The sequence below is a fragment of the Ambystoma mexicanum genome, chromosome 9 (genome assembly GCF_040938575.1).
Source record: "Ambystoma mexicanum isolate Mex_15411 chromosome 9, UKY_AmexF1_1, whole genome shotgun sequence".
NCBI classification, from domain to species: domain Eukaryota; kingdom Metazoa; phylum Chordata; class Amphibia; order Caudata; family Ambystomatidae; genus Ambystoma; species Ambystoma mexicanum.
In genome coordinates this window covers 330939049-330966573 of record NC_090931.1, presented here as the reverse complement: position 1 = coordinate 330966573, position 27525 = coordinate 330939049, and the positions used below count along the sequence as shown (strand labels likewise).

The 27525-nt window shown below is 47.5% G+C and overlaps 1 protein-coding gene across 1 annotated transcript in view; it reads right to left on the bottom strand.

Annotated features, from left to right (window-relative positions):
• GTF2I (general transcription factor IIi) overlaps positions 1 to 27525 on the bottom strand; it is a 2618156-nt gene that overhangs the window by 2179514 nt on the left and 411117 nt on the right. Inside the window, exon 8 of the mRNA XM_069614749.1 lies at positions 14687 to 14730. Within this exon, the coding sequence (XP_069470850.1) occupies positions 14687 to 14730 (44 nt within the window). The remainder of the gene's footprint in view (positions 1 to 14686; positions 14731 to 27525) is intronic.

Below are 27525 nucleotides of genomic sequence, written 5' to 3'. Positions count from 1 at the left end.
GGTGCTGTCTGTCAGGACCAGGACTGTCATCCCCTGTAGTTGTGTTTGAAAGGCTTTCAGTGCTTTGAAAACCGCTAGCAGCTCTAACAGATTTATATGGTTGGATTCTACTTGTGGGGACCACACTCCATGCGCTGTCTGCTGAAGCAGGTGAGCCCCCCACCTCGTGAGAGAGGCTTCTACTGCATGGGTGGTGAAGGTCTTTTCCTTCAAGGGGTTTTCCCTCGACCACCACTGCAGAGAGAGAATGAAGGCTGGCGAGACAACTACCAGATCTTCCCATTGTCAGCTGGCCTGACACGACTGGCTGTTGAGCCACACTTGCATGGGATGCATGCGCAGCCACGCGTGGGGAACTAATTAAATGCATGACGCAATCATACCCAGAAAGCGCATGGCCTTGCGTACCGTCACTTCCCGAATGGCTACATATTGAGGGATCTGAGAAAGTATGTTCTGAACCCTCTCAATGTGGGGGAAGACGAGCCGTCTTTTGTCTGGATTAGAGCCCCTAGAAATGGTTTGACTCGACAGGGGTCTAAGCTGGATTTCTCCTCATTGATGGAGAATCCCAGATTGAACAAGAGGTCTATTGTCTTCCGAGTATTCAATAGGCATGCTTCGGAAGAGTCCCCTGCTATGAGCCAGTCTTCGAGGTAAGGGTAAACCGGGACGGGTAGTCTACGCAGGTGTGCTGCCGCTACTGCCAGTACCTTTGCAAACACCCTTAGCATCGAAGCAATGCCGAAGGGGAGGACTTTGAATTGATAGTGCTTGTCCTCTACCACAAACCTTATATCTTTTCTGTGCGCTGGCAACATTGAAATATGAAAGTTTGCATCTTTCATGTCCAGTGTTGCCATGTAATCCCCCCCACTTCAACAGTGGGATTACTTCCTGCAGGGTTACCATACAAAACTTTTGGGGTTTGACAAATTTGTTCGCTGGGCGCAAGTATAGTACAGGGCGCATGGGGAGGTCCTTTTTGGGTACAAGGAAGTACACTGAATAAATACCCCTGAAAAATAGGTTTCTATGGCGTCCTTTCCCAGCAGTGCTTCCACCTCTTGTTTCAGGATTCGCAGATAGTCTGGCATCAGGCATCTTGTCTTGGGCGGTCTGAATTGTGGGGGTCAGGCGAATTCTGCACAGAACCCGTGGGTGACCGTCTTTATGACCCACTGGTCTGACGTAACTTCCCTCCCATGCCAAAAGGAAAGATGTTAAGCGCCCCCAACCAAGATGACATGGGAAGGGACCTGAATCCGTAGGTCATTTCTGACCAGAGGCTGTGGCCCCCCTGGAGTTGGGGCCTCTACTCTTCCCGCGCCGCTGACCCCTAGGTAGATAGTTGGCAGGGGTGCTGGATGCCTGCCCTGAGTTCCAGTTGTTTCCTGGATTGTATGTATTCTGTGAGGAATGGGATTGGCCTCGAAAGGTCCGACGGGAACCGCTTCCCCAATGGGGGAGGGCTTCTCAGTGATTTGTTTAAGAGGCTTAAGAGTCTCATGCTCTTTTTTGGCAGTCTAGAGCTTCGTTGACTGGTTTACTGAAGAGGTTTGATTCCTGAATAGGCTTATTCGTAAGGGCTGCTTGGGTCTCCTGTTTGAAGCCCGAGTTTCGGAGCCAAGCCTGCCACTTGAGCAGGGTGCCCAGAGCTAGGACCTTCCTGCCGTCTCTGCAGTATCCAGGGTGTTTTGAATTACATTTGTGTTGACCTGCCTGCCCTTGGCCACGATAGCGAGTAATTTAGTTCTTGCTGGTCCAGGCACCTCCTGAAGACCACCTTGTATAAGGTTCCACTGGGCATCAACATAACTAGCAAGGAAAGTGGTGCTGTTTGCTATGCGCATGCTAAAGGCAGCTGCCGTGGTAATACGTTTACCCAAGGCATATGATCTTTTTGACTCCTTATCAGGAGGTGCCTCGCTCGTAGCAAGGGGGACTCCCGCCCGTTTCCAGGTGGTGGTAACCACTAGGGAATCGGGAGTGGCGTGGCTTTTAATATATTGAGGGTCAGAAGGCGATGGACGAAATAATTTCTCCACCCTTGGATTTACTGCCCTGGTCTGGGCTGGTGCGACAAGAGGATCTGCCAATCTCCTTTTAATGGAGTTTAGGAGAGGAATGGCTTGACTGGAATGGGGATTGGGGGAGGGGTTCTTTAAGAATGTCCTCCACGAAACCCTGTTCAGGTAGGACTTCTTGGGTGGTGATTTGAAAGTAAATCGGCTGCCTTCCTCAAGGTGGCATTAAATGCCATTTGATCGTCTATTGGTGAAGCTAGGCGGGCCGGGGTGGAAGGAGGGGAGTCCACACACAGGACATCGCGTCCTGATTGTGAGTAGCGAGTGCCCATGGCTCCGTCTTAACTTGACGAGTGTCCTCCCAGTTGTCCGTAGAATCTGCCTGGTCATCTGCAGTATAGTCCTGTAGGAAGGTAGTATCTTCCTCATCATAAATGTCTTGATATGTGTGCATTTGAATTTCATCTTCAGGGTGGATAGACGTGAAATGGTCCTGAGGAGATTCCAAATTTCAAGAAAACCATAAGGTTTACACAGCAAGAGGATCCTCCCGAGGTCGCTTGGGTGTAGGGTGCTCTGAAAGCGACAATCCTTTCCAAGCGGTCCATGCACCCTTCACATTTTTCCCTGGTCCAGTTAGACTAACCAGAAGGTGCAAAAGGTGGAAAATCTTCATTTTCTTGCCTTTGGCGCTGAAATTTATTACTGATAGTGCTAGACAAAGGCTCCCGACTATCTTCATAGTTTTCACGAGGATCGGGGTGCTGTGGCTTGTCTTTAGACGTGTCCGCGGCACGCTCCTTGCGTTTCGTTGACTCTTTAGGCATCAATCCCACTGCCGAAGAAATCCTTGCGATGCTTAAGGCGATGTTCGGCAAATCAGGGCGAGCCGTATAACTAGGAGGCCTAGCGGTAGATTTTTGTACTACCGGGGCCCTAAGGGGCGTCCGAGCGTCAGCTGAGCACACTTTGCCTGTCAAATGTGATTTTGAGGTAGTTGTCATGATGCCTACCCCCGGGCATCAAGACCAAGTCCATCAACCCCGGAAGCAGGCATCATGTTACCTGGAGCAAACCCAGCAACCCCTGTTAGGGGCTACCTGGGTACAGTCCTGGCGCCTATGGCGCCAGGCTCATATGTTAAAACTTACCTGATGCAGACCATGCAGCAAGGGATCCAAGCCCATGTGAGGCTTGAAGGGACTATTTTATCTTAGGGACTATTTTGTTACTCGGCTTGGCTGTGGAGGAATACTTACCTGGGACTACTTTGAAGGCTATTTAAACCACGCCCGAAGAGCAGCACATGCTTCGCGTTATTCTGTCATCATCCAGCATCCTGCCACGCCCGCCTCGAGTCCAGAGGGACTAGAAAGAAGGGAAAGAAGAAGAAAGGCTAGAACAAGAACTTTACTGGATTTCTTACCCGATTTCGGATTCAGCGCATCTTCGAACCAGAAACAGACTTCATTTTAAATGCGTCGCATCGCCAGCAGCAGCGCCGCGCCATACTCACCGTTCCTCGCGGCATCTCTACGATCCGGTGCTGTCTCCATCACCTGGTTGCCGCATTCCAGCGCCTAAGGGGGACAAGAAAACAACAAGGTGAGCCAAGGGAACAAACAAGGACAATCTCTTGCCACCATATGCTTACCTGATTTTACCGCAGGAGGTATTATCCACCAGCACGTCAAATCTTCCGACGCTGCACCTGCAAGAAAAGAGAAAGCAGCGAGTTAAACCTTGGCATCATTTACCGGACAGTGTTACAAAACACAGACACTTACCTGAACGCTTTCAGCTGCCACAAGACGATCATCTTTTGGGTCTGAGCTGCAAAAGAAACAAGGAATTGGACAAGAGTGATTAATCGGACATTTTGAACTCATTAGAACTATATACCTACGGCCTTGCGCCCGGAGGTTTGGAGCCAAGATTTGTCCAGATCTCTTCCAATATCCTCAAGCCAGTGAATTAACTGGCCATCAACGCGCCCCTGCATTCTTCGCAGGATGAGATCTCATCATACAAAACTATAAGGTGAGCTTTGTGAAAGGGAATGTCAGAAGTGATAAGTGGGGACGTAGTGAGGTGTTAATACTCAAATCCACGGGTGGCTAATTCCCTTTCCCCGTCTATAGGAGACTACTTCTACGGGTTCAAGCAGACGAAGCTAGGTGGGCCAGTCCAGTCAGTCATCTCTGCACTACGCATCACATTGGTGGAGACCGTGGCTGTCCAGTTCCGCTCGACACTCCTGTGGGAGCCAGGTGAGCGTAACAGTAGTGCCCTTAAGTTTCGAAGGCCCAGTCGCAAGCCGCTGCTGCGGATGCGGGGAAGGCTGTTTATCTTCAAGATCAGAGGATTTCGTTGAAATTTTTGGTGGTCCTGTTGGCGCTTTCACCCCTTTCGACGAAACCATTGAAACCGGGGAAGGGGTTGTGTGTTTAGTCTGCATCTTATGTACGCCCCTGTCGCCGGGTGTTGTCCCCGTAGCGTGACTTGCGTCAGGCCTAGAGGGGTCGGGGACGGGCGTGGCGGATTTAGAAGTGTCCGTCGGAAGGTCGATGGCATCCGATATGGATGCTTGGTCATCACTAGTTCTCCCATCACTTTTGGCGGGTGCAGCGGTGGGGGAAGAAGATCCAGCACGCGACATGCCATAGGCGGCCCACAGCTTAACGCAGCGCTCCTTAAGTGTTTTAAGTCGAAGGAGTCTACAAGCAGCGCACCGCGCTTCGTCGTGGTCAAGGGGCAGACAATTATTGCACTGATTATACTCGTCTTTCCACGGGTATCTGACCCGGAAAGAGGGGCAAAACCTAAATGGTATCCATTCCATAGCGGAAGGTAATGAAGAGGATGACCAGACCTATAGAGTAAAGTAAAGAGGGGGAAAGAGGAGAGACATAGCGAAAGATATGACCACCCCGACTCCTCTCCCTACTATGTAGGCCGGCGGAGGGCCCGGCCACGTGGAGGACTCTGCCGCCGGATCTTAGGCGTCGAGGTCGACCCCCGTCGAAAGTTCCCACAGTCTTAGTCGTAGTATTTGAAGCACCAAAGTGACTTTAAGGGAAATAACCGACAAAGTCGGTAAAAAAGGATAAACAATGTCTCTTATGAAGAGCTCCGCATTGGGGCGACCAATTATCTGGGTGGAAAAAAAACGATCTGAGGGACCGCAGTGAGTGAGGGATTTTGGGTACACTGCACATCACGCTAGGGCTAGTGTTACAGACACGCCTATGCCGACGTCCCCTTTCGGTCCCCGAAAGATAAGATGCAATACTCCACGGTTACCACTGGATGTCGGACCATATGCACAGCATGCGATTCTAAGCAGATTAACAAGCATCAGAAACAGGGGATACTAGGTAACCCCTCCAGCACTCTATAGTAAGATATGGTGTGCTGGGTCTAGGAATTTGAAAAGACTAGTAAAGTCAATTTCACTTTACTTTCTCTGTGAAACAGTAGTTTATCCCAGAGAAGGTATTTAAACCTTGGGAAAGCCTGAAAGGCTTCCCTGAACCACTGCACCGAGGGTGCTGTGTGACACATGAAGATGATGCCTATGGAGTTGTCTAAAACTCCGTAATCAAAGAACAGAAGAGAAAAAAAACACATCAAAATGCATGAGAGTGGGAACAAAAGCATCACACTCTCTCCAGGTAAAAAAATCAAGTCCTCAAAATCAAGCAAAGTTGCTGGAGGTCTCTAAGGTGAAGGGAATTAGCACATTTATGAGAATTCTTCCCAACACTTATCCATTGTCTACTTCTGTGTTTTGTTCTCCATGGCTGCTGCATTCTTTTTCCTCTAGGTTCCTTTGGTAGTCTATTGTGCCTCTTGGGTTTTACTTTCATCGTACTGCCTGCATCCCTACTGTTCATTCTTTCTTCTAGGTTGCATGATTAATTGTTCAGTTTTTGACATTTGTTTCTCCTGGTTGCTTTGCTTACATGGTATTGCCTGCATCCCTGCTGCTCATTCCTTCCTGCTAGGTTCTCTCGATGATTGTTCCGTTTTTGAAGCTTCTGTCTCTCCATGGTTGTCTGCTTACATTGTATTGCCGGCTTCCCTGCTGTGTCCATTCTTTACTTCTAGGTTGTTGGCAACTGACTTGAGTGTATATTGCATCTGAGATTTACTCATTGTTCTGTTCTGTTGTGTGCCCCTGCTCCTTCTGTGTCACCATCATCCTAGTGTTCCCCTCCGCCTGCCCACTTGCTCACCCGCCTCTATTCTCCCTCTCGCTCCCCCCCCCACGCTGCCCTCTGCACCCTCTATGGTGCTCTCCATCTCTCCTATCTTCTCTAACTGCTTTTCAATCGACTATCCTTCTCACTAAGTCTGGAAGGATGTAGTTCAAAGGGGATATCCTGGTCTCCAACCCAGGCCTCCCCAATGCCGATACCTAACACCAGTGCTTCCTCCAGACAGACCCTTACCGACATCCTCTTTGTCGTTCCCTCTCCACACCTATGGACCCCCCCCCCCCCGCCCAAATGGTCTCTGTTCTCTCTCCTTTTTCCTCTTCACCCATTGATGGTGGCACCCAAAGGGCGGCCCTCCTGGCCCACTTCCACTTCTCCAAGACCATCATTAATGTTCACCTAAATGGCACTGTCTTGGTCAAAGGCCCTAAGGCCACCCTTCTCCTTTTTGGTAGACGCTTCCTGTGCCTTATCAAGTTCCTTTGTTCTCCTGCTGTCTATTCTTTCCCCTCTCTGGCTCCTATGCCTCCTCCATCCTCTGCCATCTCTACGGCTGCTTCCCTGGCCACCCTGTTGTCTCCTTCCTACACCACCTCTCTTGCTCCCACCTCCTCCTCTGTGGCTACCTTGCCCTCTCCTCATTCCTCCTCTGCCCATCCTAGGGTCCCTTCAACACTTCCACAGGGAGCACCTCTAACCTGTACCCCTCCGCGGAAGTCCTTCAGAGGGCAACCTGCTCCACACTGCCACTCTCAACTCTCGCTCAGCTGTCAAACACTCCTCTGACATCTGCCACCTCCAGGAAGAACTCGATCTGGATGTTCTTGGTCTGACGAGACGTGATTCCCAGCCAACACCGTCACAAGCTTTGACACTCCTTCCTGATGGCTACAAGATCCTCTCTGCACCCAGAAGAAATGGGGTCTCTCCCCGTCTGTGTCTCTCCCCGTCTGTCTGTGTCCACAATGCTTTCTGGGGCCTGGGACAGTATTACCTCAAAACCCTCTTCCTAAGTATCTCCCTTCTCAAGCTCTCCGCTCATCCACCTCCAACTGAGGGTCAGTCACTTTTCTAAGTAGAGAGTTGGGGGCATATCTCTTTCTTCGGCTGGGACCTCCCTCTGGAACAACCTCCCTGCCTCTTGAGCAGAACCATCTACGGTTCTGGAAGCAACTTAAAACCTTCCTCTTTGCTTCTGCTTTCTCCCCCTGCTGATGAGCTGTGTTTCCATGCACTGTTTCACCTGGCCACCCTATGAACCTGGGCCCATGCCCCTGCCTGTCCAGTTGCACCACGCACTGCCTCCTGGCTCCCCCAGCACTTGTGGTCTGTATCTGTAACCCTACAGTCCCCTCTCCCTGCACTTATTAGCCACCCGTTGGCTGCACTTCTTGATTGCCTGCACTTCTCCATTCCCACCTGCGCTGCGCTTGCGCAATCTGAATGACAAGGCCTAGTAAGATCTTTGTTTTGTCCTCATCCGTTTCCCCCTTCGTCTTGCCACGCCTAGAAACACTGTACAGGCGCATTATAAATGCAATATCACCTGTTCCCGCTCTGCTTTGGAGCAACATCTTTGTCCACTATGAGAGAGGATACTGGTTACTCCCATACCGGTTTAATGCCATCTACCATAGCACCATTGAAGGGTACAACCAGTATATTTGGTTCTAAGTTTTAGTATGTCTGATGTCACGAGATACTACCTCCTCAGAGGATATTAAGTGCGCATATGGCTCTGGCCACTCTTACTCTGAAGGAACCAACATTATGTCGATTTCAACAGGGTTGTTTTCAACACCACCATGAATAGGTTTGTTTTGGTGTTAATAGGATACCAGAGTCGTGACTAGGCTTGCGTTCTGTTTTTTGTATTCCGCTATACTTCAAATTCAAAATTGAAGGATTGCATTACTATTGTGAACGTTTGACTAGCAAACTTAAGCCTAGAAGCTATGAGCATTTCATATCTTGAACGCTTTCATTCTGCCGCGCAGACGCACTGAATTCTTTAAAACCATTGTGTTCATTATCTGGCGTGTACTAAAACAGTGCTGAGATAGCCATGTACGCTGATATTTTGAGTAGTGTAGGAAGCTTCAATTACGTTGGTTGCGTGCCATGATATATTTCAGTAATCCTGTGTTATATTAGCAGGGAGTTACTTTAATTGTGCAGCACTGCTCCCAGGAGCCCCAAAGTGGCATTTAGTGAAACGACTGGCGCTTCACAGCCAAGCTGGTCTTCACTGGTCCTCACCGGCCAAGGCCATGAAGTGCTGGCAAAAAACAAAAACAGGCCTTGTCCACAAGAGATCCCCACTACCACCCAACCAGAGGTAAGGATGCTTGGGCTACGAGAGGGGAAAGCACCTCTTGACAAACTATGTCCACACTGCATGCCGATTGTGTAGCAGATCGCACACAATTACATGACGGAACTTAGAACCTTAGTACCGAATGGGCAATATGCAAGCCATCTAGCCTCGGTCAAATATATCTAATTTCAGAGCAAACCCCAAAAACAATGAAAATCGAATAAACTATCTTTGTGCCAAAATGAAAAAATGCAAACAAAAAAAAGGAGCCTAACGTACTAAAACCCTGTTTACTCAACACTAGTTCGTTAACCCTATTGGCCCAATCTGCTCCACTGCAGTTCCAGAGGGCTATACTATTTATCACAAAAATAGGAAGGCCGGGATTGGGGGGCGTGGGGATGGTTGCAGTTATAACTAGGGAAACAATTCTTATGTTCCCAGCAACAACTACATGCTCTGGTTGGGAGGTACTTCACACACCCACAGAAAACAGCTGTATCAACATAATTGTAGTATACAGACCTCCCTCATTAACATCAGATTTCACAGATTAAATCATCCACCAAATTAATAACCTTAAAGGTGCTAACACGTCCACCTTGCTGTTGGGAGACTTCAACAGATGTAGAGGTAATCCACTAAATAGAGAAGCAATCCATTTCGAGAAAGCCCTCAAGGTAGTTAACGAGGAACCGACAACAGCCAAAGGAAATCAACTTGATTGGGTCATAACACACAGCTTGGACACCCGGGTGACAGACTTCACTGTGAATTTTGGTCTGATCACTTCAAAGTGAATTTCTCTATACACTTTAAAAACACCGAGTTGAAAAAGAATTATGAACCCAAGAAACTCTTGAATAGGAATTACAAGACAATTGGGACAGCACAGTTATAACGGTGTGTAGATAGGATCCTGGAGGAGCACAAGGAAAGTGAATCCGGTGAGGATATCATTTTGAAATTGTTAGGGAGAATTCTCAAAAATGTGCTAATCTCCCTTCACCTTAGAGACCCCCAGCAACTTTGCTGGATTTTGAGGACTTGTTTTTTCTTACCTAGAAAGAGTGTGAGCCTTTTTTCCCACTCATGTATTTTGATTAATGTTTTACTATTGTGTTCTTAGATTATGGAGTTTTAAGATCACTCCATAGGCATCTTCATGTGTGTTACAGAGCACCATCAGTGCAGTGACACAGGGATGAACTTTTAGACTTCCCCAAAGGAATAAACTACTGTATCACAGAGAATGTAAGGTTAAATTGACTTTACTAGTCTTTTTAAATTCCTAGACCCAGCACACACTATCTCCCTATAGAGTGCTGGAGGGGTTAACCTAATATCCCCTGTGCCTAAAATACTCATGTAGCAGTCAAATGCTAACCTTTTCTATCGAAATGGCTGGTAGCAGTGGTTTTATAATGAACTACCATGATTGTTCCCGACTGCGAACACTGGTAGCTAAAAATCGCAGGAGCCATGTTTTTCAAGATGGCACCTTAGGCCCCTTTGCTTAAACAGGTCACAGTCTTTTTTCGCCATTTCTTTTTGGGAAGGTCCTTCTAGTGTTTGTCTCTGCATGCCAAACCAGGTTTGGTCCCTTTGTTTCTATGCCTCTGGCGGGCTTCAGGAAGACCGCCTCTGGCGTGTGTGTGTCTGGGGTAGGCAGAAAGTGAGGGAGGTGCCCGACTCCTAGGAGACCCAAAGGCACTCTGGCGTGATTGGCAGGCTGACTGTCCAGCAAGGACAGCCACCCTGCTGGGTGAGTGGCAGCTAGGCTGGAATGAATGGGAGAAAACTATTTAAAAGGCGAGTCTCTTGGACTGGAAAGCAGAGTCGCCCACTGAAACGAATGAACTGAAGACAAGCTGGAAGAGGACGGCTGATGCAACTCCTGGACCGTTGGTTTGCCCGGTGAAGCCCTGCTGCAGGTCCAAATTGTCAACTTCACATCGACAGAGAAGCCCCTTCAAGGACGACTTCTTCCTTTGAGTTGGTGGGCCCAATCAACTCGTAAGCCACCTGGTTACCATTCTCGGAGCTGGTTAGGATTAACCCGGAAGGACGGACACCAGCTTGTGTGCTTGATGAACAGCTACTCTAACTGAAGCGACTCCATTTTAACCACATTTTCCGACGATCCCGTGCAGTGCAAGAGTCCCCCGACGTCCTACCTCTTGCCCCCACGACTGAGGGTCAGGAACAGTGAGATCTGCAGGAACTGCCAGGAACCAACATCTTCAGCTGCATCTTTTGCTTCATACTACGGTACTGTGCCAACCCGATTGAGAGAACGCCTCTCTCGCAGTGAAAGTTTGTGGAACTTTCCCAACTTGCAGGCCTAATCAGATTCTTTTTCGTACAAACTACTTCTGAGAACTTTGGCAAAAACTTTACTGTTTACTTTAAGAACTGCTGTTTCCCATCCAAGACCCTAGTCCACTGACTTTGGCCTAGACCTATTGAACTGAATAGAGTCCTCTCGTGAACTATAACTATTTGCACTGCCTAAGAAAGTATTTGTAATCTATTCTGCTAACTTGTGCCTTTTTATTCCCATTGAAAGTAACTCAAATGCCATTTTGCTCCTATGTCAGGGGAGTCTAATTTGTTCAGAAACGTATTGGTTTGCTATTGAAGTGTGTTTGTGTACAATATAAAGTTGCCTCCTTCTAGGGAATGTTTTCTAAATTATTGTGTAATAAATTAATAAGTGTCTTACCAAGAAAACCTTGAGTGTAAGTGTCTACTTGAACCACTGTGTGTAACATCTTGTACTGTTCACATTCCCTCTTGAGATAAGCCTGGCTGCTCAGCTCGCTACCACAAAACTGTAGTACAGACTTATACCAAGGTTGGTTTTGCTTACACCTGTAGTCCTAATTGTATGTGGTGGTCCCAGAGGGTACTGCACACAATTCTGCCTAACAGAAATAGCTACATGGGACATGTGAACGTGGAGCAATTTGCACTGATCAAGGCCAAATCTGTCAGCATCAATAACCACCATCAAAAATGGTTCAATTCTAATCTTGCCGAAATTAAGAGGGAAAAGAGAAGGTTAGAGGGAAGATGGTTGAAACAACCCTTACAGACCAACAAGGAAAGTTGGAAGCAAACTGAGAAAGTCTACAACAAGGGTATTAATGAGGCCAAGAAAGACTACTTTAATAACCAGATTAAGTTAGCCATTAATACTACCAGCAAGCTTTGACATTCTTAAATCTGTCGAAAAACCAAAGACACTCTCCCCACCTTTCACCCCATCTCAGGGGGACTGTGACAAGGTTCAGGAGGCTTTTGCTAACAAAATTATGAAAGAAAGGGAGAAAATAATATCAGCCCAAAAAACTCTGGACACAGCCTGCTTGGCGATGCCCCGATTTAATACAGTCTCCACAAGGAAATGTGTTTCCATGCCATTACATCAGAGGATATGATACAAGTACTCTCCTCCATGAAACCCACATCATGTGGAGAAAATGTCATTCCTCCGAAAATTATACTGGAAAATAATGAGATTTTTGCCCCAATACTTACCAAAATTGTAAATGCATCTTTCAGAGACGGCACCATACCAAACAACATTAAAATAGCTACTGTTAAGCCACTGGCAAATAAACCGGGTTTAGATCAAAAGGACGCCAGAAACAAGAGTCATCAACAATTGTAATTTTTTACTTAAGGTGATGGATAAGAGCCACTGAACAGCTGCAAGAAAGTTTAGAATCCAACAACATACTGTATAGCCAACAGTCAGGCTTCTGGACAGCACATAGTACGGAGACCACAATGCACAATGCTGGATTTACAGAAGCAGATGCTGAATATCTTAGACAGGGGAAAGACAGGTCTGCTTATACTCTTGAACCTCAGTGCAGCCTACGACCTACTGATCATAATCAACTCCATTGGGCATTGGAGAAGGTTGCAAACTGCTCCAAAAAGGCCACCAGATGTTTGGTTTCATTCTTAGCCGACAGGAAAACCAAAATACATTGGGGAGATACATTTTCCAAAGAGGCAACCATAACTAGCGGTGTCCCGCAGGGTGCCAGTTTGTCGCCTCTGCTTTTCAACTTTTACATCAGGTGTCTCTGCATAGTGCTTGACAACACTGGAGCATTTTTTACTAACTACGCAGATGACACCCAGCTGGTGGAACTCAGTGGCTACTATTTACAGGACAGCACAAAGGTGGAAACTTTATATAACATCATAGAGGCATGGATGAAATCAAACTGGATGTGTCTTAACGGCAACAAAACTGAGATGATCTTCAGATCCCAGCAGGCACAAGACAAATCATTCACCATCAAAGATACCTCCATTCATGTAGACAAAGTGAAAACGCAGAGACTTGTCTTGGAAGCCTTCCTGGGCGCAGGTGCTCAAGTCGAGAACCTTAACAAGAACTGGCTTTACCACCTTAGCCTGCTTAGTGCTATTCGACCGTACTTAAGTGAGGAGAATGCCGCAAGTATTGCGAGGGCTACCATTCTTTCTCGACTGGATTACGCTATTGTGCTACTTTTAGGCACCAACAAACACTGTACAGCAAAATGTCAGGTCATCGAAAACGCAGTAATAATAATAAGAAAACCAAGTGTGATCATATCACAGCCAACAAAGGCTGTGACACTGGCTGGCTATTGAGGACAGGATACACTTTAAATCCATGACCCTAGTCCACAGGTGCCTCCACGAGAAAGCACTGAAATATCTGAAGGAGAGGATCACCCTACATGCCCCCAGATGCTCTCTCAGATCAGAGGCTCTAGGCCAGGTGTCTTTCTTGCCACACAGACGAACTAACGGGTTGGGGAGAGCCTTCCCAGTGCTATCCGCACATAAATGGAACACATTTCCTCTTTCGCTCAGACTTGAGACAAGTTATGTAGTTTTCAGAAGAAAAGTGAAAATGTTCCTGAAGGAGTCCTTGTTTTAGTTTAAGCTAGGGCCTTGTCCTGTCTTTGTATGTTGTTTTGATTGTTTTTGTGTAAGCACCCCGATGCCTGCAGCTTTCGACACAATATAAATTCATAAATAGCCTAGCAAGCTGCTCCTTAAAGGCGTTGGGGGTCACCTGACAGGATCCACACTATGTATTATGGTGTTTGCCCAAGCAGAACTGAGAGTAGAGATCTATCACCGACATTGAGTGATGACATGTTTTCCAGGCTTTGAAGCCAGATTTATGTGGTGACATCTCTAGCTCCTGCGCGTTGCTGTGTAAAAAAGGAACGGAGGAAAATGGCAATGTTGGCTCTGTACATGCACATCAATTACATCATCCCACCATGAGACTGAGTCGACGAGTGAATGAGTTGAGTATTGAGTCGAGGTGTGCCACCTAGTGGCTTAAAAAGGTTTTCTATGTCAGGTGGATATTTCAGAAGATGAGGAATCTATGAGAGGAATGTCCAATAGAAAACATTTTACAACATTCTTGGTGAAAGAAAGGGGCTCTGGAAATGCATCCAATTCTACAGGCTCCCCTGAGTACAGCTTGATAGTTTAAAGCGACAGAGCAACAGGTCTCACTATAACATATGTGTACAATCTTAGTTTCAAGGTAATGCACATAATTATTGGGATATTTGAGCGTGGACCTAGCTTTGGGAAGAAAGTTGAGCACTTTAGAATCATAGGGGAAGAACAGAGTAGGGAAGCAGAGAAACAAAGAAGCAGGAGCTAACAGGGAAGGGGAGGAGCCAACAATTTTTCAGAAAGGGAGCTACAAGCAACCATGATAGCAAACAGTGGCGAGCAAAACAGCCAGTCTCGAGTAGGGTGTAGGGCGTGTGGAGCTGGGTGTTAGGAAGGAGTCATTCCTTGAAGAAACGTCTTTAGAACGCCTTTCTGAACTGGAGAAGGAAGGGGCAAGTCTGATTTGGACAGAGACGAGGTTCCAGATGCTTGGGGCATAGACAGAGAAGACCTCCATTCTGGTTCTTTCCTTCCGGCAGCAGCAGAGTTAAGGTCTGCACATTTCTTTTGACAACATGCAGTGGAGCAAGTGTGCAAGTCTGAACAAAACTAAAGTACAGCTATAGACACAAATCTAAAATGTGTACATTGTGGAAAGCCGAATTCTAACAGGTCCTTTTATTACGTACCGGAATCTTCATTTGGTTCAGTTTTTATCTTGACTGCAGCAAATCTAAAACAAAAGAGAAAAACACTTTACAGGAAACAGTTTTACAGTGCTAAAAGATCTTTTAAGGCTGCCAAAAAAATGCAGAGTGTTAGATTTAAGGCTAGGGCAAAATCTGTTTCCAAAATCCTTATTTTATAGTTCCATTAAGCGATAAACACCACTTTGAGGCTGCTTCAGAGCATCACAAAAGGTAGGACTAGAGGGGAAAAGGATGCTAAAATGGATTTCCAAAATCAGCCCTGCTGGGTGGATTCTGGGAGAACAACCTATTCTGGTGAACAGGAAAAGCACCGAGGTTAGTAGACCCAATCAAGTCAGCAGAGCAGTAAGGCTTAGCCTGAAGAAAGATACGAGTGGTCTAGTGCTACTATCAGTACACACAGAGCAACACTAGTAACTCCAGTTAGACAGGCAAGTATGACATACATTACTCACCGTAATAGCATTTCTGATGATTGTATCTGCTTAGATTCACCATCTGTGCATATAGTCCGACATCTAGTGGTAAACGCGGAGCATTGCATCTTTCTTTCGAGGATTGAAAGGGAACGTCGACATGGGCATGACTAACACTATCCCTAACGTGGCGTGTAGCGTACCCAAAATCCCTCACGTGTCGAGGTACCTCCGATTGTGTTTTTTCTGCCGTGAGGGAGCCTTATGGTCAACCTGAATCAGTACAGAAGAGAGAAGGTGGAAGATGTCTCTTCCTTCTACTCCAAGAGGGGAGGAAGGGTGGGCGCGTAGATGAATCTAAGCACATACAATCATCAAAAATGCTATTAAAGTGAGTAATGCATGTCTTCTGATGCTTGTTAATCTGCTTAGAATCACATACTGGGTATAGACTAGCGAGCAGTCCCCGGAGATGGCGGTGGGAAGTGTGAAGGAACAGTAGCAAAGAGATGTCTTGGCACTGCTTGTCCCTCCTGAGAATCAGACCTAGAATGTGTATCTAGGCAATAGTGTTGTGTAAAGAAGTGTACAGAACTCTAGGTTGCTGCTTTAGAAATGGACTCTAGAGGAACATTTGCAATGAATGCTATGGTAACCCCTTTGCCCCGTGTAGCGTGTGCTCTAGGCGTGAAGGGCAGGTCTCTCTTGGCAAGAGTGTAGCACTGTGATGCAGTTTACGATCCACTTTGAAATAGCTGATTCACATGCAACTTTGAAATAAATTTAGGCACAAATCGTGGGTGAGTGCACAAGATCACCTTATCCTTGTGAATTGTGACGAATGGACCTTGAACTGAAAGGGCTTGCATTTCACTAACTCTGCTTAATGATGTGATGGCCACCAAGAAGGAGGTCTTGTAGGCGAGTGCTTTAAGGCTAGCCTTATGGATAGGTTCAAAGGGAGGCCCCATTACTCTAGTGGGTACAACGTTCAGGTCCCATCAAGGAGTTGGGTTGGAACTAGGGGGATGAATTCTCTTTACCCCCTCCATAAAACATGCATTACTTACCGTAAAAGCATTTCTGATGATTGTATCTGCTTAGATTCACATGCTGTGCATATGGTCCGACATTCAGTGGTAACCGCGGAGTATTGCATCTTGTCTTTCGGGGGACCGAAAGGGGACGTCGGCATAGACGTGTCTGAAACACTATCCCTATCGTGACGTGTGTAGTACCCAAAATCCCTCACGCGCTGAGGTCCCTCCGATTGTATTTTTTCTGCCATGAGGGAGCCCAAGGCTATAGTGAGTGAGTACATGAAGAGAGAAAGTAGTAAGAAGTGTATGTTCCTTCCACCCCGAGCGGGGAGGCAGGGAGGAAGGGAGGGCGCATGTGAATCTAAGCAGATACAATCATCAGAAATGTTTTTATGGTAAGTAATGCATGTCTTCTGATGCTTGTTTATCTGCTTAGAATCACATGCTGTGCATAGACTAGCGAGCAGTACCCGGAGTTGGAGGTGGGTTGTGAGAAGGAACAGTAGAAAAAAGATGTCTTAGTACTGTTTGTCCAACCTGAGAATTAGACCTAGAATGAGTGTCTAGGCAATAGTGTTTTGTAAAGGTGTGTACAGAACTCCAGGTTGCCGCTCTGCAAATGGGCTCTAGGGGAACATTTGCAATGAATGCTATGGATGCCCGAGTGCCTCGAGTAGAATGTGCTCTAAGCTTGAAGGGCAGTTCTCTCTTTGCAAGAGAGAAACATAGTGTGATGCATTTGACAATCCACCTTGATATTGCTGATTTAGAGACAGGGTCCCCTTCTCTACCAGCTGCCACTGAAACAAAGAATTAGTTAGTTTTCCTCAGTGGTTTAGTTCTATCCATGTAGAACATGACTGCCCTGCGCACATCTAGTGTGTGAAGGCTTCTTTCGGCCATGTTAGTAGGTCTCTGGAAGAATGTGGGTAGTTCGATTGACTGGTTCACACGGAACTTCGAAATAAATTTCGGCGCAAATCTGGGATGAGTGCGCAGAACTACCTTATCTTTGTGGACTGTAACAAAGGGGTCCAAAACCGAGAGGGCCTGTAGTTCGCTAACTCTTCTGATAGAAGTGATAGCTACCAGAAAGGCTGTCTTGTAGGTCAGGTCTTTCAGACTAGCTTAATGCATTGGCTCAAAAGGGGGTCCCATGAGCCTAGTCAAAACCGCATTTAGGTCCCAACCAGGGGCTGGGTGAGTAATTGGGGGATACATTCTTTTAACCCCTTCCATAAAGGCTTTAATCACAGGTATTTTCCACCACGACACCTTCTGCTGTGACGTGGTGTAGGCTGACAACGCCGCTAGGTGAACCTTTAAGGAATTGAAGACTAACCCAGAGTCCAACAGATGGGTTAGATATAACACAATGTGTGAAGGCGAGCAATCAGTAGGATTGACGCCTTTGGAACTGCACCAGATGACAAAACGTTTCCATTTGCTGGCATAGCAATAACGTGTTAGGCTTTCTTGCCTCCCTCTGTATGTCCATGCACTTTGAGGGAGTTGCAGATGTCCAAACTATGACCTCAGGAGCCAGGCTGCTAAGTTCAGAGTTTGTGGGCATGGGTGCAGAGTCTCCCCCCCTGTCCCGAGACAACATGTTGTATGGGCAGGGCAGCTTGACTGGTGGGGAGAGGGACATTTCCATCAGGTGCGCGAACCAAGGTTGGCGGGCCCACATGGGAGCCACCAGAATCATGGTGACAGGTTCCGGGTGTATCTTGTGTACTATCTTGTTCAGAAGGGAGTCGGGCAGGGGGGTAGGAGGGGGAAGGGGGGCGTAGACAAATTTCCCCGACCAAGTTATCCAGAGACCGTTCCCTTTAGATCGGTTCTGGAGGTGTAATCTTGGCATTGGGCGTTCTCCTGAGTAGCGAACAGGTCGATCTCTGGAAACCCCCATTCTGCGAAGACATCGGATACAATGTCTTTGTGCAGTCGCCATTCATACTCTTCTGGCAGAGGAAAATCTCTGCTGAGTACGTCTGCCAGAAGATTGAGTTCCCCTGGAACATGTTGGGATATCAGGAACATCTTGTGGTTGAGAGCCCATATCCAGAGGTTTTGGGACAGCTTGGATAGCCCTGGAGATTGAGTGCCCCCGTTTGTTCAGGTAATACATTGCTGTTGTGCTGTCGGTTAGGACCAGCACTGTCTTCCCTTCCAGTTGCTCCTGAAAGGCTTACAATGCTTTGAACTCTGCTAGTAGCTCCAGTAAATTTATAGGGTTGGACGCTACCTGAGGGACCACACTCCGTGCGCTGTCTGTTGAAGCAGGTGAGGGGGGGGCCCCCCACCCCGTGAGAGATGCGTCTGTCGTGAGAGTGGCTTCCACTGCAAGGGTGGTGAAGGTTTTCCCCTTCAAGAGGTTCTCCCTCGACCACCACTGCAGAGAGAGAACGAGGGCTGGCGAGACAACCAACAGATCTTCCCATTGTCCGCTGGCCTGACACCACTGGCTGTTCAGCCACTCTTGCATGGGATGCATGCGCAGCCGCGCGTGGGGAACCAAGTATATGCATGACACCATCATCCCTAGCAAACGCATAGCTTTGCGTACCGTCACCTCTCGACTGGCTACATACTGAGGAACCTGAGAGAGCATGTTCTGAACCCTCTCGCTGGAAGGGAAGACTACACCGTCTTCCGTACGAATAAGAGCCCCCAGGAACTGTTTTACTTGGCTGGGGACTAAGCTGGATTTCCTTTCGTTGATAGAAAATCCCAGGCTGAACAGTAGGTCTACTGTCTTTTGGGTGTTCGAAAAACAAATGTCGAACGAGTCCCCCGTGATGAGCCAATCGTCGAGCTAAGGGTAAACTGGAACTGAAAGTCTGCGCAGGTGTGCCGCTGCCACTGCCAGGACCTTGGTAAACACCCTTGGCGCCGAGGCTATGCCGAAGGGGAGTACCTTGAACTGGTAGTGTTTGTCCTGAATCACGAACCTTAGGAATTTTCTGTGCGCTGGCAGCATTAAAATATGAAAGTATGCATCTTTCATATCCAATGTTGTCATGAAGTCCCCCTGTTTTAGCAATGGGATCACCTCTTGCAGTGTTACCATGCAAAACTTCTGGTGCTTTATGAACTTGTTCGCTGGGTGCAGGTCTAGAACAGGACGCATGGTGAGATCCTTTTTGGGTACAAGTACGTACACTGAATAGATACGCTCGTTTACCTGAAGAATTGCGACGGCTTCTATGGCGTCCTTTCCCAGCAGCGCTTCCACCTCTTGGATCAGGATCTGCAGATGTTCCAGTGAAAGGCATCGATGTTTCGGCGGTCTGAACTGTGGAGGTCGGGCGAATTCCACGCAGTAACCGTGGGCGACCGTCTTTAAGACCCACTGGTCTGAAGTTATCCCCTCCCATGCCTTGAAGAAAGAGGTTAATCGCCCCCCGACTAGGGAGACATGGGAGGGGACCTGGACTTGGTGGTCATTTCTGACTGAAGTTGACGCTCCTCTGGAATTGGAGCCTCTGCCTCCATTCTTTCTGCGCTTCTGACCCCTCTGGGGTTAGTAAGTGGGGCTTGCAGCAGGTTGACTTGAGTTGAAGTTGCCCGTGCCGAAATTATTTTGAGCGGTGCGGGCTTGTCCTCGAAAGGACCGCCGAGAATTACTGCCCCTCTGTGAAGAGGGTTTTTGGGAAATCGGGTGCAGCAACTTAATAGTCTCGTGCTCCTTCTTGGCTGTCTCCAATGCATCGTCTACCGCCTTCCCGAAGAGGTTGGCCTCTTCGATGGGTTTGTTGATAATGGATGCCTGGGTCTCAGGCCTGAAGCCCGACGTGCGCAGCCACGCCTGTCTCTTTAGGAGAGTACCCTGTGCAAGAGACCTGCCTGCTGTCTCTGCGGTGTCTAGGGTATTCTTTACAACATTCTGATTGGCAAGTTTGCCCTCCGAGACAATGGTGAGAAGCTTGGCTCTGGTTGGTTCCGGAACCTCCTGAAGGCCTTCCTGGAGTAGGTTTCATTGGGCGTCGACTTAGCTTGCCAGTAACGTCGTGTTATTGGCAATCCGGACGGTATAGGCCGCCGCCGACGTAACCTGTTTGCCTAAGGCATACAACCTTTTGTAGTCCTTGTCCGGGGGTGACTCTCCCGTGGCAAGGGGAACCCCTGCTCTCATGCGAGTGTTGGTCACCACCAGCGAGTATGGGATTGCGAGTCCTTTGATATAAAGCGGGTCGGTGGGGGAGGGCCGGAAAAGTTTTGACCCTTGGGTTCACAGCCCTAGTCTGAGCAGGTGTGAGTAAGGAAGGGGCCAGCCGTCACTTTAAAGAGCTCAAGAGAGGGATAGACTGGCTTGCCAGAGGCTTTTCATTAATAATGTCCTCCGCGAAATCTTGTTCGGGCAACAAGCTTCAAGCGTGGCAATTTTAAAGAATTGAAAGCCATTTGATCATCCACCGGAGAAGCTTGTCGAATCGGGGTGGATGGGGGAGAGTCGAGGCAAACGATATCAGAATTGTGATCCGTTGCCCCTTGATCTTCCCCATAGTTGTCCAGAAAAGAAGCCTCCTCTTCTTCTGTATAGATGATTCTATACGTGTCCATCTGGACATCTTCTTGATAGTCAACTTGGTGTTGGACATCTAGGTGTTGGGCATCTTGTGTTTGAGGGTTAGGGTCTACCCGAGCTCTTTTCGGCAGAGGTTGATCAGAAGCCCTGAAAAACTGCTCCAGCCGATCCATACACCCCTCGAATTGCTCCGTGGTCCACTTGGATGACCCAAATGGACCTAGCTGAGTAGGAACCGGGTTCTCCGCCCTAAGGCGTTGAGAGGATGTCCTCAGGGTGCTTGAGAGGGGTACCTGGCTTTCTTCGTAAGAGTCTTCGGGATCGTCTTCCAAATCTGTGGAAAGCACTGGCGGATTGGCCCATAACTGTGGGCGGAACCGGTACTAGGCCCACTGCCATAGCAATCCTATTTATGCTCTTACGGATAGTCACCGAATCTTCAGGAGACAACGCCTCCGATGATGTGACAGCAGTGAAAATGTCTTCCACGGCTCCAGATGGGCCAGCGGATGGCTTCTCGGGTAAAGGCCTACTCGCAGTTTTCGGGCCTTGGAAACCGTCGAAGTTTCTTGTTCAGAAACTTCGGCGTGTGTAGTTTGGGGAGTAGCACCCTTGTTATGTTTGTTATGCTCAGTCGTCATGCGCTGATGCGGGGAAGGCTTGGGATCAGCTCGATCCGATGGCGCTTTCGCCTTCTTCGACAAGGTCGTTGAGGAGGGCGCTTGAGTTGTGTGCTTTGTGCGGTGCGATTGTACGCCCCTGTCACCGCGTGTGGTCCCTGTAGCAACACCGGAGTCGAGCCTGGAAGGGTCGGGGACGGGCATGGCAGCTCTAGAATAGTCCGCCTCAAGGTCTATAACGTCCGCGTTGGACGTTTGGTCATCCGATGTACCCCCCGTCACTCTCGGCTGGTGTCGCGGCAGGGGGGAGGCTCCACACATGACATTCCATACGCGGCCCACCGCTTAAACCGGCGCTCCTTAAGGGTTTTAGGTTTAAGGAGTTTACACGCCGAACACCGCTTCTCGTCGTGCTCTAGGGGGAGACAAGCGTTACACGACGTGTGCTCGTCTTTCCACGGATATCTGACCCTACACACAGGGCAGAATCTAAATGGAGTCCTTTCCATAGCAGAAGGGAAGGGTGACCAGACCAAAAAGGAAAGCAGTGGAAAAGAGGAAAGGCATCATAGCAGTATGTCAAACCCCGAGCCCACTCTCCCCACTGTGTAGGCCGGCCAGAAGGCCTGACCACGTGGAAGTCCAAACGCCGGATCTTAGGCGCCGGAACCCACAGCCGTAGAGGATTCCCCGTAGTCTTCGTCGAAGATGTTCTTGATGGGTGAAGTGACTTAACGGGGATTAAACCGAAAATTCAGTAAGATAAACAATGTCATGAAGAGCTCCGCTATAGGGCGACCAGTTATCTGGGCGGAAAAAAACAATCTGAGGGACCTCGGCGCGTGAGGGATTTTTGGGTACTACACACGTCACGATAGGTATAGTTTTTCAGACACACCTATGCCGACGTCCCATTTCAGTCCCCCGAAAGACAAGATGCAATACTCCACGATTACCACTGGATGTCAGACCATATGCACAGCATGTGATTCTAAGCAGATTAACAAGCATCAGAAATGCCTTTACTACTGGAATTGTCCACCACAAAACTTTCTTCTGGGATGTGGTGTAGGCAGAAAGTGCAGCCAAGTGGACTTTCAAGGAACTGAAAACTAGGCCTGAATCTAGCAGACGAGTTGGGTACATGACAATATGCGTTGATGTGCATTTAATCAGATTGATGCTTTTGCCATTACACCAGATGACAGAACGTTTCCATTTGCTGGAGTAACAATGTCTGATGTTGTGTTTCTGTGCTTCCCTGAATATGTCCATACATATTTGAGGGAGTTGGAGGTGCCCAAACTCTGACCTCAGGAGCCAGGCTGCTAAATTGAGAGTTTGAGGGCATGGATGTAATGTCTTCCCCTTGAAGGAGAGGGAGGGGGAAGCAGAATTTCCCTGACCATGTTATCCAAATACTGTTCCCCCTTGGAGCAGTTCTGCGGGTACCTGGAGGTGTAATCTGGGCATTGCGCGTTCTCCAGAGTTGCAATCAAGTCGATCTCTGGGAAGCCCCAGTCTGCAAAGACATTGAGAACAATATCTTCATGCAATCACCACTAGTACTCTACGGGTAGTGGGAAGTCATTGCTGAGTATGTCCGCCAGAAGATTGAGTTATGCTGGAAAGTGTTGTGACAGGCTGAACATCTTGTGTTTGAGAGCACATTTCCATATGTTCTGAGACAGTTTGGATAGCCCTTTGAGTGAGTGCCCCCTTGTTTGTTTAGCTAATACATGGCCGTAGTACTGTTTGTGAGGACCATGACTGTCTTCCCCTGGGAGTGAGTGTGTGTGTGTGTCTGGAATGCCTTCAGGGCCTTGAACACTGCTAGCAGTTCCAACAGGTTTATGTGTTTGGCTGTTACTGCTGGGGACCACACACTGTGCGCCATCTGCCAAAGGAGGTGCGCCCCCACCCAGTCAGAGATGCGCCTGTGGGGAGAGTGGCTTCTACTGTGGGGGTGGTAAAGGCTTTCCCCTGCAAAAGGTTTTCCCTTGACCACCACTGCTGACACTGCTAACATGCGTATGGAACTAGATAAATGCAGGAGGCCATCATCCCTAACAGTCGCACAGCTGTGTGTACGGTCACGTTGCGACTGACTACATATTGAGGGATCTGGAACAGCATGTTTTGAACACTCTTGTTTGAGTGAAGGACAAGGCAGTCTTTGGTCTGAATTAGAGCCCCAGAAACGGTTTTACTTGGCTGGGGTCTAGGCTGGACTTTTTCTCGTTGATCGAGAACCCTAGACTGAAGAGTAGATCTATCGTCTTCTGGGTATTTCATAGGCATGTTCCGTACGAATCCCCTGTAATTAGCCAGTCGTCTAGGTAAGGGTAGACTGGGATGGACTGCCTGCGCAGCTACTACCGCCATTACCTGCATGAAAACCCAGGAAGCTGAGGTAATGCCGAAGGGAAGAACTGTGAACTGATACTGTGCTTCCTTTATCATCTTGAACCTTAGGTACTTTGTGTGCTAGCAACATTGAAATATGAAAGTGTTAGGCAAGATTGTATGCAGTAGCCTGTGGGAGACTGCACCAGCCTTGTCCTCTTGGAAATAGGTAACTCAACCTTTGGTATAAGTATGTACTTCACAAGTTGGTAGAATGACTGAGCAGCCAGGCTTATCTTAAGAGGGGTCAATGTGGGCTTTAGGGTTGCAGCAAAGTTTCACTGTGACAAGTATCCAAATAACATCACTCAAAGTTTCTTGATTAAACAATTACTTATTAATTTAACAGTCAGTTTGAATAAGCCTTCTTTAGAAGGCAGCAAATATGTAACACTTAAATATACTTCAAAAATACACACTCTTAGTTTCAATAAATCAGTAGATACCCTTTTGGGATGGCACACAGAAGTTCCTATACCCTCAGGTGACTTCAATAGCTCGGACACTGTGGACATTGATATATTACTGGAACATTTAGAGCAATACTGAGTTTGGTGTCAAAATGAAAAGGTTAGGGAAGGAAACAATGGTTAACAAGTTTCTCAAACAGGCAAGCACTTTTGAACCCTCCCTCTCCCCCAATGCAATGTAGATTAACCCTTTCTCAGCTATACAAGTAAGGTATGTATGACTTTTTGGAGGGACAGAGCAAAACACAAAGTCAGAGGTTAGAATAGTCTTCAGGGAGCAAGGACAGCCAATGTCAATTGATCAAAATCTAGGGGAGCTGAGCAAAAGGCAGCCAATGCAAGTCTCAACTGAGAGCTAGCACACTACACAACAAGAGGTAAGTACCCCTTAGTTTACAGTACCTTAGGTGTGAAGAAATTGGTTCCAACTGGCTTCTGTTCCTGTTGTAGTATGGCAGATACTGTTGTTCCTGGGCCTCAGTCATGGGGACAAGAGGGAGGACGTCTGGGGACACCGAAGGTCAGCGGCAGCAATGGGCAAAGTTCAGGTCAGCAGCACTTCACGGTTTCAGCTTCTCGTGAATGGCACCACAGCGGTTCTCAGACAATCGGTGGAGTTTCCTTGCTTATGGGGTCCAGCAGACTGTTGAAGTGGCTCTGGCTTGGGTAGTCCTACTTCAAGGGAGTCTGGAAGATCTTCCTGAAGCTCGGGTCCACTTTAAAACGCTGCATTCAATTCTGGTGTTCCTGCCACTCGGTTCCTGCAGCAGCAATGGAAGTACAGCCAGCACAGAGAGGGTTTCCAGTCGAGTTCGTATTGGGGTCGAATGCTCCCAACAGCCCAAAGGGAGGAGGAGTCCTTTGCAGGGTTGCTCTAGTCGAGGCAAATTCGGAGCATCAGCACTGCAGCAGGGCATCACCGGGCAAACCAAAGGTCCAGGAGTTTCAGCAAGCTTCTCTTCTAAGTTCTTCTTCGGATTCCTTCATCCAGTGGTCAACTCTCCCTTCCTTGCAAAAGACCTTGTCTTTTATGCAATTCTCTCCCATTCATTTGCAGCCAGCCAATCACCTTTGGGTGCATTCCTGTAACCAAGGGGATTAAGCACAGGGAGTTTCAGGATCCTCCCTTGCTTCCTGCCCTGCCAGACACGCTGGAGCCAGAGGCGGCCTTCACCAGTGAATCCTGCCAAAGACCAAACAAACAAAGGGACCAAACCTGGTTTGGCACGCAGAGTAAATCTAAAGCAGGACCTTTCCAACCAGAAATGGCGAAAAAAGACTGGGGCCATTTGACAAAATGGGCACCCATTGGTGCAATACTGCAGCTGCGAACGGAGCCCGTGGTAAAAACACACAACGGTAGGAAAAAGTTAACCACTGCCACCAGCCATTAATTTTAGAAAGGGTAACATAAAAATGTTACATGAGAAAGAAACTAGACAAGGGGATACTAAGTAACCCCCTCCAGCACCCTATTGTGAGATAGTGTGTGCTGGGTCTAGAAAGTTACAAAATGTAAGTAAAGTCTATTTCACTTCACTGCTCTTGGAAACAGCAGTTTATCCATGAGAAGGTATTTAAATCTTTGGGAAATCTAAAAGACTTCCCTGTGCCACTGCAATGAAGGTGCTGTGTGTCACAATGTAAAAAGATGATCCCTATGGAGTTTGTCAGACTCCAAAACCAAAAGAAACAGTGTTCAAATCAAATAAAAATACATGTGTGGGGGAAAAAGGCCCCACTCTCCAGGATAAAAATTAAAAGTCCAGCAAAAGAGCTGGGGCTCTCTAAGGTAGAAGGGAATAGCCAATTTCTGAGAATTCTCACTAACAGAAAGTATGCATCTTTCATATCCAATGTTGCATTGTGATCCGCCTGCACCAGCAGTGGGATTAGTTCCTGCAATGTTGTAATTCTGAACTTTAGCGGTTTGACATATCTGTTCGCTGGGCACAAGTCTAACACAGGGCGCATGGTGAGATCCTTTTTGGGTACAAGGAAGTACACTGAATAAATACCATTGTTTACCTGGTGAATGGGGACGACTTCTATGGCGCCCTTTTCCTGAAGGATTTGCACCTCTTCCAGCAGGATTTGCAGGTGTGCTGGTGATAGACGTATGCTGTCTGGATGGCATCGAGGTGGCCGGTGGAACTCAATACAGTTCCTTCTTTTTTTTTTCCGAAGCTGGAGATAACGAATTATCACGAGATGAGGAATACGTGGAAGGAACATCCAGTCGAAAGAACGTTACAGTTGGTAAGTAACTCGTTCTTCGAATGGATTGTGTCCTCCCACGTATTCCTCATCTTGTGATAGGCTCCCATAGCAGTAGCAATTTTGGAGGCGGGAGTACTAATTTCAGTTTTCGTGGACAGAATGCAGAACTGCCTTGCCAAATAAACCCTCATTAGAGGAAGCGGTATCCAAACAATAATGTTTAACAAAAGTATGCATTGTTTTCCAGGTTGCAGCTGCACAAATATCTGCTGCCGGGACTCCCCTCTTTAGAGCCGCAGAAGTAGCCATTCCCCTTGTAGAATGGGCACAAACCCATCTGGTGGTTTTTTTCCCGCTAATCTGTAGCATTCAACTATGGCTAATATGATCCAGCGGGAAATGGTCTGTTTTGTTACAGATAATCCTAATTTATGACCAGTATAACCCACGAATAGTTGGTCATCTTGTTTCAGTTTAGCCATCCTTGAGATGTAAAAACTAAGAGCCCTCTTGGGATCTAGTCTATGTAATCTCTCCTCTTCCTTGCCCAAATGAGGAGGAGGATAAAAAGTTGGTAGTACTATTTTTTGTGACAAATGGAAGTCCGAGACTACTTTTGGTAAGAACGAAGGTTTAACTGTTAGGCAGAAACCTGTGCAGTTCCCTTAGGGACCACTGCAAAAGGCTTAAGACAACAGGTGTTGGCAGTAAACCCATTTGGTAGCAGTCATTACCACCCAGATTTACCTGGTAGGTGTGGCTGAGCAGCCAGACTTCTCTCAAGAAGAGTTACAGTATATAGAGTATACAAGATAGGTACCAAAATACAGTATCACAAGCAAACACTGACCAGAGCTTTGGTATCAAAGTATATAATTATTATTTAAAGACACACTTAGAAACACTCCAGCACTATTATTGTAAGCAAGTTCAAAACAGTCACTATTAATATATAGACATCCCTTATTAGACAAGTCTTAGTTACCACTTATTTTCAGACAGAGGTGAGCGCTTAACTAAAGATGGCACTCCAATAAGTTATCAAAAAAGGGAGGGAAAAGGCAGAAATTAGAAAAGCACACAACACAATACTTTAGAAACACCCAGCAAGGCAG